Source organism: Myotis brandtii, unplaced genomic scaffold (assembly GCF_000412655.1).
Source record: "Myotis brandtii unplaced genomic scaffold, ASM41265v1 scaffold276, whole genome shotgun sequence".
Classification (NCBI taxonomy): domain Eukaryota; kingdom Metazoa; phylum Chordata; class Mammalia; order Chiroptera; family Vespertilionidae; genus Myotis; species Myotis brandtii.
Window position 1 is genome coordinate 2,473,650 of NW_005360509.1, and position 10,923 is coordinate 2,484,572.

Genomic DNA, 10,923 nt, shown 5'->3' on the forward strand with positions numbered 1-10,923 from the left:
CAATCAAAAAGCTTTATACATCATCTCTAAAAGAATTACTTGTTCAGAAAACTTAGAACACTGAGTTCTGAACAAATTGCTATTAGACTAACAAGGTATAAACTTCTTACATCACTTGGTTTACTAGTCATTTAAATAAATGTTTTTTTGTATCCATCTGCCTATGAAAGATTCAGGAGTCAAGGATTGTGTTCAGTGTATTTATGTAGGTATGTGACATGATGAAAAAAAATACTTGAAATGGGTTTTAGTCTTGACATTGCCCTGCCTATGAAAGATTCAAGAGTCAAGGATTGTGTTCACTGTTTTTATGTAGGTATGTGACATGATGAAAAAAATACTTGAAATGGGTTTTAGTCTTGACATTGCTCCTCTCTTTCCATTGATATTAAGCAAGTTATTTAATTTTCTGAATCTCACTGAATAATACCTGCTTTATCTCATAACACTGATGGATCCAACAAATGAATGAAATTAATGGCACTTTGTAAACCATAAAGTGCTTTACAAATTTAAGGTACTATTATGCATGTTAGCCAGAGATTAAAGAATTCAAACATTTATTATAGCAAAGCAGAGAACTGTCTTTCTTTCTAGCTCTCTAAGACAAATATATTGCTCAGGTTAAAGTCTATGGATACAGATAGGTTCCTTTGTCTTACATTTTATGGCATTTTCATTTTAATATCTTTTATAGAATGTACTGTATAAGAAAAAGCTGACTATTTGAAAACAAACTTTTTGGTGGAGATTTTTATTTTTCAAGGTTTTTTTTTAAAGTTTATTTTGCATATTTTAACTATAAACAGAATTAGAAAATACATTTATAATATCATATTATAAGTTAGAAAGTATTTATAATATGATATTATCCATAGTTTTCCTAGTCATATTATGAACATTTCGGGATTATACCTTAGTCTTTTCTCTTTGCATAATTGTTAATAAAATTAGGTAGTTCTAGTGCCTTTTCCCCTTATTTCTTTGAAGTTACTTTTAACATCATTGAGAGTACATCTACCTCTACCTTTCTCTTACTTCCTCTATAACAGCGACATTTCTAGATCCTCAGATCACAAAACAAAGGGTTCTATTTGCTTGTATTCTCTTGCAAAGAACACAATGCTTGGGTCTGCTCTTGACCTACTGTAGAACACTGCGAAACTCACATCCAGGGACAGAGAAGGTGCCTCATTCATTTTGGCAGCAACTCTCCTTTTCATTCACTCTTGGCCTTACTAGTGCATAATTACTTGTGTTTTAAATAGCTTTCTAACAACATATGTCAATAGATGCCAGCCACATGTGAACCTCCTTAGGTCTGTTTTTGATTAGCTTGTAAAATCCGATTTATATTCATAGAGCATCTGTATGAAATATACAATAACATAATATGTTCCCTGGCCTTTTCACTTTAAAGATTCCCTTAGTCCTACAAATAAGCCCAAGCAAAAGATAATTAATAGCACTGAGAAGTATTGATGTTGCAATCTGCCTGGGCCCCAGACTGCTATTGTGAGTTAAATGTGAGCCTCTCAGAGGCCCTCCCTCACCCTTCACCCTGGGTCTTGAAATCCAAGTTTAGTGACTCAGGGCCCATCATTGCTCTGAAGCTGTAGACCATATGTGGATCCCATATTATTTGAAAGCCTGTAAAACTTTATGGTAAGACCATCAATAAGAGACAAAGTAAAGGTCAGCTCTGGATGAAAGCAAACAATAATGATGTTTTCTTTGATTTGAACAGTGGGACTGCTATTAAGTACACAGACAGAGTTAAGAGCGGAGTCACCGGGGAGCAGCAGATCTGGCTGCAAATCAGTGAGCCCACTCCGAATGACCAAGGGAAATATGTAATGGAGCTTTTTGATGGCAAAACAGGACACCAGAAGACAGTGGATCTTTCTGGACAAGGTAAATGGATATTCTGCAGGTTCAAACTTACTATAGAGGAGTGGGCTTTTAAAAAAGAATGAAGGATGAGCCCTAGTGGTTTGGCTCAGAGGATAGAGCGTCAGCCTGCGGACTGAAGGGTCCCGGGTTCGATTCCAGTCAAAGGCACATGCTCAGGTTCCGGGTTCGATCAATGATTCTCTCTCATCATTGATATTTCTATCTCTCCCTCTCTCTCCCTTCCTCTCTGAAGTCAATAAAAATATATTAAAAAATAAAATAAATAAAAAAAAAATAAATAAAAATAATGAAGGAAGGGTGATAAGAGGTCAATACACTTACCTATTGGAAGATGATTGGAGATTTTAGTAAAGCAGTTTAAATTCAACCACAGTGGTAGAAGTCAAGAATTTCAATGGTTGGAGAATCATTGAAAAGTAAGCACTACTCTTTCAAGATGCGTACAAAAGAAAGGCAGATTGATTTACTATCACTTGAGTAAGGACAAACACTGGAAAAGCATAGTTTTTATGAGGATTGAAATGTGATCATGTTCGTGGATTCCAAGAAATCCGCTGAGTTGGAAGGACTAAAGATGTGAGTGAAGGAAATAATTGATGTATCAGAGTTCAGAAGGATGGAAGGGTGGAGATCCAGGGCAGGGGTGGGAATAAGTGTGACTAAGCAATGACAAATACTGAGGACAGAAAGAAGCTGGAAAGTTGGATCCTTATGGTTATCGGTTGAAAGAATGGGGGTGGAGGGGTGGTTCTGGAGAGACAAGGTAAGAGAAGAAAGTCACAGGAGGTGAGGAAAAAGGGCTTCCACCTAAGAACATAGAAGAAAGGCGATGTGTAGCTATTACTTAAAATTTAAAAAGTTAAAACATACAGTCATAAATAAAAAATTAAAAACATTGTGCCATTTCTCTCTCCTAGTACTGTATTCTTCATCTTATTTATTATTTCCTTAAAAAAATAGTCTGTATGAAGTTACCAGAAAAGATTGGGGACTGACTTTTTCTTCCACTTCTTCATATATTAAAATATAACCTAGCCCTAGCTGGTTTGGCTCAGTGGATAGAGCATCGGCTTGCGGACTGAAGGGTCCTGGGTTCGATTCCAGTCAAGGGCACACGCCCAGGTTGCAGGCTTGATCCCCAGTGGGGGGTGTGCAGGAGGCAGCCAATCAATGATTCTCTCTCATCATTGATGTTTCTATTTCTCCCTCTCCCTTCCTCTCTGAAAAAAAAAAAAATGCAACCTAAATATGTAATAGCTCTCAGTGTTTTAATCCTCAGAGAGTAGATTCATAATTTAGAGAACAGTCTTTCAACCCTGCCTTGAGTGGTTTTGTAATGTCTCTTAACCTTGCCCCGCCCACCATAATTGCTGAAGGGTCTCTGTAGGGAATGAGAGGCTGCCCCCCGGGGCTACACTCTCAGGGCCACACTGTGCCTGAGTCACATCCCACAGTGACAGGGGATTTCTTCTGCAGACCATTGGATACTTTGAAACACAGTAGAAAAAGGAAAATAAGAAATGGATAGATTTAAAACTTAAAAAATTTTTTCTTTTACCCTCTGGCCCATCAGGGCTTATTTAACTACCCTGCTCTCAAGTCCCCCTTAAGCAAAAGGCTGTGGATTGTCTTACAGCCGGACACAGCCACCCAACACAGATTGATTCGCCCGTTCCTGACTCTCTCAGTCTGGCATGGGCAGAAAGAGTACTGAACTCTTAGCCTGGTTTAGCCTAACTAGTCTACCTCCAGAGACGTTAAGCCTGGCTTTATGCTTTCATTTTTCCATCTGGAAAAGGAAGCGGGTGGACTAGTGTTATATAAATGTTTTCTGTGCAATATTATGATTCCTAGACCACAGAGGCTCTTTAAAGGCAAGGTGGGAGAGACTTCAAAACGAAGTTGCCTTTTCAGCTGAAGTCTTCAAAGTGGCTCACCCTGCAGTCTCAGGGAAACAGATTATTTAGAACTCTGTAGCTCTCCTTTCACGTCTCGCTCGCCTTTTATCTCTTCTCTGCACGACAGAGAAGCATTGTTTCAGGCAAGCACGGGCACGCGCTGTGGCTGCAGGAATTCCTTGTGCTCTTTAATACAAATAGGTGGGCCAGACCACGGGACATAGAAACATTTAACTGTCCAGCTAGGAGGCGATGGCATGTGGGATGATTTAATAAGAGAAAAGCCTATTTGAAGCTCAGGATGCTTATTAGACAACCAACTTTTATTTGAAACAGACCTTTATTCCCTTTTTATCTTTGGTGGAGCTAATTCTTGGCCTTCCCGTTTGAAGAGTTGAAGGCCTCTCACAGAACTGAGAACTTCTAAAGTCCACTATTTCATATTTTCTACCTAGAAAGTATTTGCTTAAGTCCATCAAGTTGTAGAGTGAACACATAGGCACAGGGTCAGCTTATTTTTATCTGCACTGATTACATTGACCTCATGTTGTGAATTTAAACAGCCCCTCTGTGTTGTCAATTCTGGCTGAGCAAATTCTAACTTCTCTTTTTCCCCTTAAAGATTATGAGGAAGCCTTTGCCGAATTCCAAAGATTAAAGTAAGTCTTCTTTTGCCTCGCAAAGGCCAAGTGCATGCACTAATTTCTCCGGAACATCCTGCGTGCTGCTCCCCCATCTGAATAACAGGGAGGGGCTTTCCTTTAGACAAGGGCAGTGAAACCAGTGCTCCCCACTGCTTTGTTGAACAGCAGAATGTCTGTGGGGCAATGAGACACAGTCAAGGTTAACTACTCTGAAACACCACTAAAGCCACATTCTTCTTTGTTTGTGTGTGTGTTTGTTTCTCTCAACCACAGACAAGCTGCCATTGCCGAGAAAAGTAAGTAAACCTTGTTCTTGTTTATTCCTAGCATAGTTTCAAAATGTAACTTTTATTTTCTATTATAACAGCAGATGGAAAAGAGTAAAAGTAGTTTTTTTTCTCGTTTTTTTTAATCTTAGGCCTTCTACATATGTTTTCATTTAGTCTCTTGAGTAAGGATGTCTATGAAAAGAAGGTCTCAGGTTACAGTATAGGAATGTCACCCAGCTCTTAACTTGAGCCAGCGATTTGGAAAAATCTCCAGGCTGCAACTCATAAAATAGGTTGTTAATCACCTGCAGCAGGCACAGCGTATCAGAAACATTTGGGTACATTAAAGAAAAAAAAAGAAATGAGAACCTTCGTACGTTTACATGAGGTAAATCACAAGCACTCCAGGTGTTCCCGAGAGCCCCTAGGAGAGACAGCCCCCAGTAAGGAAGGCCTCCCTTTCATTTCACTGGACACAGTCCCGGAGAACACACACCAAACTGTCAAGTCCACCCAGAAACGAGTTCTATCAACTGTTTGCTTCACACATAGAGATTTCGAGAAGGACTCAGTCTTATGGCATTCCACAAGTCACAGACTGATTCATCATAATAACTCTGGTTCTTTAGCAGTGAGGGAGGCATGACTTGAAAAATGTTGAGGGTTAAAACTTCGAGTTGTCCTGAGCTGGAGTGGAAAGGGCCTGAGCAGGGGAAGGAGTAGGAAGTGAAGTCATCTGTCTGCCTCGCAGTGGCTCCAGGCGACTCAGAATGGAACTTTTCACCTTTGCCGTGTGCTGCTGTCCTCCGCCTTCTGCTCTTTCCCTCTCCCGCTCAGGCCCTGGCTTGTGAGGTGGCTGCTGGTGCTGAATAGGGCAGACGGCAGCACCAGGGGCCTGTGGGGAGTGTCCAGGGGCAGGGAGTTTTTCTTGTTGGCACCCGAGTATGTCCCTCCCACTCAGACACACAAGCAAAGCCAAGCCCGAGGCAGCAGCAGTTGACAGCCACGCCCCACTCTTGAACTCTCTTGTGGGCAAGAAGCCCGACCTTCCCTCGAGTTCATGAACAGTTTCCTAAGATCACTGGGTCACCGCAGTTTAGAGCTGGAAGAGATGTTAGAGCTTTTCTAGCTCCGTGTTTTTAAACTTTTACAAGCCATGGAACACTTAATTCACACAAAATCTTCCACACAGACCCAATATATAAAGTAGGTCAAAGCAGAGTTATCTTCATTGGCTCCTTGACTCAATACCCCATCTTGACCTTCTCTCCAGCCCCCTCAGAGGAATCCCATGGACTCTGTGCACATTTCTAATCCAACCCTCCCCCCATTCTATAGATGAGAAGACTGAGGTCCACACAGTGATGTAACACGCTTAATATCACACAGCAAGTGGCACAGGGACCCAGATGATGGCTTGGGCTTATTAAGTGGTATAAGGTGCAGTGAAATCAGTGGGAGAATGCAGTCAACACTCAGCTAAAGCTTTAGCCTGACTTAGTGGAGAAGGGAACTGTAGAAATATGGATCAAGAGCTACACATTCATGAAGTAGGCCTACAAATGAGACAGCGGCAGCCACAGCATTGGTATCAGAGAGGGTGATTTTGAGTGAATTACAGAAGGCATCCTTGCCTGGGGCTGAGCAGTCACACACAGGATACATGGCTCAGCTAGGGAGTCAGCCCTGGATTTCAGCACCTTGTCCCTTCACCTTGAAGCCTTTATACTCATGGCCATAGACAGCAGCCCTGCATAGTGCTACCAAGAACTATCAGGATACGAGAAAGGGAAGGTTTATAGGGAAAGCCTCAAAGAAAGCCCATGTCTGCACAAACCGCCAGATCTCCCTGACATAACACTTCCAATTATGCAACCTTTTTTCATCATAGGGAAGCCCATGAAAGAGGCCACACTGAGCTTGGAGGCTGTCCATAGTGATCTGCTCTGCCTCCTCGAGCTGAGCCCCACTGAGCTGCAGAAGGGCCAGGACTGAAAATAGCCATGAAAATGATAGAGCAGGTCTTGATCCAACAAAGAGATCTCAAGCTGATATTTTAGGCACGGATAGAGGCTCCTGCACTCATGAAATATGTGTGTGAAGAAGGATTAACATTTCAGCATCACTGGACCATTTTTTAATTTTGCATGTTAAAAGCAGGTATAAAGTTACTGTAAGGAGAAGGAGACTAAATTGGAAAGTTAGTTCCCTGGGGTGGTTTTGTGAATGTGATCGCTGATGCTCAATGTTTCAGTGATTAACCAGAAATGCCTATTCTTGCAGATCGCGCCCGGGTGGTGGGTGGTCTCCCCGATGTGGTCACCATCCAGGAGGGCAAGGTAAGCATGGAGCACTCCTGTCCTTGCTTCTTCCACACTAGGAATGGGTTCCAGTGCCTCAGACTTTGTTCTATCTTTTAAGATACATACCATCCTATGCAATGGCTGCTTATGCTTGACTTCAGAATAGCCAATACAAGGTTCAAAATGCAGCCATTTTTCCAATCATCTTAATATTTTGGGCCAAGCATCAGGATGCAAGTTTGTCTAATGTGGGCACATGTAGACCACTTAGTATCTTTCTAGAATTACCCTCTAAAATCACAAGGAGTAGAAAATGTTCAATCATAACTACGTGACAAATGTAATTGAAGAAAGAAGTGACTTCTAACACCTAGTGGCAAAGGGGCTGTCTTATTAAACACCTCACCTTTCAAAGGAGACATGCTGCTCCATGAATGTTGATAGGCTCTATTTCAATTGAAAACTGATTTCTGTTTGTAAGTTTTAAATTAGTATCACCTGGCTCCATAATAATCTCTGAAAAGCAATGAACATAATTTCTAACCTGTATTCTCTTTCTTCATCCCTGTTTCATTAAAACAGGTTTAATATCAACCCATGAACCAGGAGGTCACGGTTGATTTCCAGTCAGGGTACATGACCAGGTTTCGGGCTCAATCCTCAGTAGGGAGCGTGCAGGAGGCAGCTGATCAATGTTTCTCTCTCATCGATGTTTCTATCTCTCCATCCATCTCCCTTCTTCTCTCTCTAAAATCAATAAAAACAAGTTTAATATACCAGTCATAGGGGTATGGGTATTTATAGTAGAATAAAACCTTTTCTCACCTCAAAGTGATAATGAAGACATATGATGGGTGATTGGAACTAGAGTGATAAAACAAGGTATATCTAAAGTTTAGTGAGAGGTAGGTTTCATCTACCTGTTTCTTCGTAGTGAAACATGACTACAGTTTACTTTAAGCTCAACCATTTACAGGGTTGCTTTTGTTTTAAACTCTATTTTCCATTTTCCTCACCTAATGAGGTTCAAAATGTGCAACTCACTGGGTCATAGTGAAAATTAAGAGACAGTGTGTATGTGAAAATACTTTGTGATCTATAACTCAAATCTAGAGTATGGATAATAGTTTTCCGTAACATCTAAGGTACTTAGTTTTGTTTGGTTTTGTTAAAAGTCTTAACCCCCAAGTAATCACAGTTTCCAAAACCTGGCCCACTTGGAGAAGACTAATGGCAATAGGTTGACTCATATTTTTCTTGAAATGTATTTGTAGAATAATTCAGTAAGAAATGCTAATTAATCCTGGAAAGAAAACAGATTTCTTAATCTATGCAATTTTAAAAGATACTCTTATAGCAGAGATCACAGGTGGTCATGTAAGACTCTATAGAAGGACATTTAGAAGGATATCCTTTTCCCTGTGTGCCCTAGTTATTTTTCTTATAATTACTGGATTTTAGGAAGAAAAAAATGCGAGAATTAAATTTAAAATGTGAAATAAATTCAACATTTTGGCTATCAAAGAAATGCAAATTAAAACCACATTGAAATACCATAACACACCCATCAGAATTGCTAAAATAAAACATAGTGACAACAAATGCTGGTGAGGATGCAGAGAAACTGAATCACTCACACATTGCTGGTGGAAATGTAAATCAAAATTGTACAGCCACTCAGGAAAACAGGTTGGCAATTTCTTAAAATATGAAACATGCATTTACCATATGACCCAGCAATTGCACTCCTGGGCACTTACCAGAGAGAAATTAAAACTTATGTTCACATAAAAACCTGTACACAAATGTTTCTAGCAGCTTTATTCCTAATAGCCCAAAACGGGCCAGATAACCCTTAGAGATATGACCACAACATGGCACATACTCAGTAATAAGCAGGAACAAATCATTGTTACTTGCAACAATTTGGATGAATCTGCAAGGAATTATGCTGAGTGGAAAAGGCAATCCAGAAAGGTTACATATTGTCTGATGCTATTTATATAATGTTTTTGAAATTAGAAAATTTTAGAAACAGAAGACAGATTAGGAATGAGATTGGGAGATTGGGAGGTGGGGAGAGGTGGTTATAAAGGGTAACACGAGAGATCCTGTGGTGATGGAAATGTTCTGTATCTTGATGGAGGTGGTGGATACGTGAATCTAGACAGGTGATAGAATTAAATAGAAGTAAACATACACATACACAAATGAGTACAAGTAAAACTGGGGAAATCTAAATAAGATCAATGGATTGTACAATGTCAGTGTACGGGTTGTGATGTTATGCTGTAGTTTTGTAAAATGTAACTATGGGGGGAACGGGGTAAGGGTACACAGGATCTATTATTTATTACAACTGTATATGAAACAGATTGGGTAGAGTCTGGGGGAGAAATAAAACAAGGAAATGGAATTTGAAAATTAGTCACATTATCTGAAACAGCCGTTAGGATTCTGCTGCTGGGCTCTGTGACGCAGTTGAAATGCACATGTGAGCAGGTGGTGATTATGGCAATGAGATGTCTCTACTGAGACAGAGTTTGAAATGCCATTTTAGAGTAAAAGGCATCTATTTATGTGTTTATGAAAGTGAAAATGGAGATGGGATCTGGAAAAGCATTCTCAAATCCGAGTCCCTAAGAAACCTTCTCAGGTTTGTGTTCAAACTGTAACTCACACAGGTGCATATACATAACAAGTTCAAACCCTGATCCGGGAGGTTTATCTTTATCCTCCATTGAGTCATGCCACACCATCAGAAGAACTTTGAAGTTGGATCATCATTATATCTGATATCTCTCCTTTCCTCTCATAAAACCTGTTTTTCAGACACTTAATCTCACTTGCACCGTGTGGGGCGACCCAACTCCGGAGATCTCCTGGCTGAAGAACGAGAAGTCCCTGGACTCGGATGACCACTGCAACCTCAGGTTCGAAGCCGGCAAGACGGCCTTCTTTACTGTCACCGGGGTGACCACTGCCGACTCCGGCAAGTACGGGCTGGTTGTGAAGAACAAGTATGGCTCGGAGACAATCGATTTCACCATCAGTGTGTTTATCATTAGGAAAGGGTTTTAAGCAAAAGACCAGAAAAAGAGGGACACTGAATAATGATCAGAAAGCAGATGAATGTGCTGTGGAGCAGAGTTTGGATGTAGATTGCAGTGATGCTCCAGTATCCTATCGAGAACGAGACTAGTTGTTAAGCAAACCAGTATGTTCGTGTGTTGTGGAGATAGTGGTGTGTATTTCGGTTGGCGGTCTTTTGATTTGGAACCTTCTCGGTATTAATAAACAGTCCTCACACCTTTTCTCTTCTTCATCAGTGTTTCTCTCATTGTTACTGTTTGGCTGCTCATTTGGGTCTTTGCTGCATCTCTCTTGTCGCTTCTTGTAGCTCGTCTTCTGATTTAAATTCCTTTGGGTTTAAAGCAGTACCTTCAGAGTAACATCAGGTAAGTCACCCAAGGTCAATTGAGGTTCAGAGGTGTGAAATTGCTCTGTCACTGTACATCTGTTATCTTACTGGACAATTAATTTATTCCATTGTTAAGATACCCAAAGTAATTGAATGAGTTGTGTCAATTAAGGATAATAAAAGGGGTCAGGGATGTCTAGTGCTAGAATTGGTGACTAAGGAAAAAAGAGCCCTCATTCTAAATTCAGAGAACTGCCAGATTTGGGGCCTACTCCTCTTCGCAGGACATGCCTACAGGCAGCATTCTGCTTTAGAAAATTTGGTTCTTCTCCAACTCCTAGTCCCAATCTCGGCCACACCCCCCCCCCCCCCACACACACACACTCATGCGCACACACACACAATTGCTCATACACCACTGGAGGAAAATAGTAATGGTGAAAACAGGTTACTCTCTCCCTCTTCCTGTCAAGG

At 40.7% G+C, this 10,923-nt stretch overlaps 1 protein-coding gene across 1 annotated transcript in view; it reads left to right on the plus strand.

Moving 5' to 3' along the window:
- MYOM1 (myomesin 1) overlaps positions 1-10,109 on the plus strand; it is a 114,886-nt gene extending 104,777 nt beyond the window's left edge. The window contains exons 32-36 of the mRNA XM_014541637.1: positions 1,748-1,914; positions 4,435-4,471; positions 4,730-4,752; positions 7,009-7,064; positions 9,861-10,109. Of these exons, the coding sequence (XP_014397123.1) occupies positions 1,748-1,914; positions 4,435-4,471; positions 4,730-4,752; positions 7,009-7,064; positions 9,861-10,109 (532 nt within the window). The remainder of the gene's footprint in view (positions 1-1,747; positions 1,915-4,434; positions 4,472-4,729; positions 4,753-7,008; positions 7,065-9,860) is intronic.
- Positions 10,110-10,923: the final 814 nt, after the last annotated feature.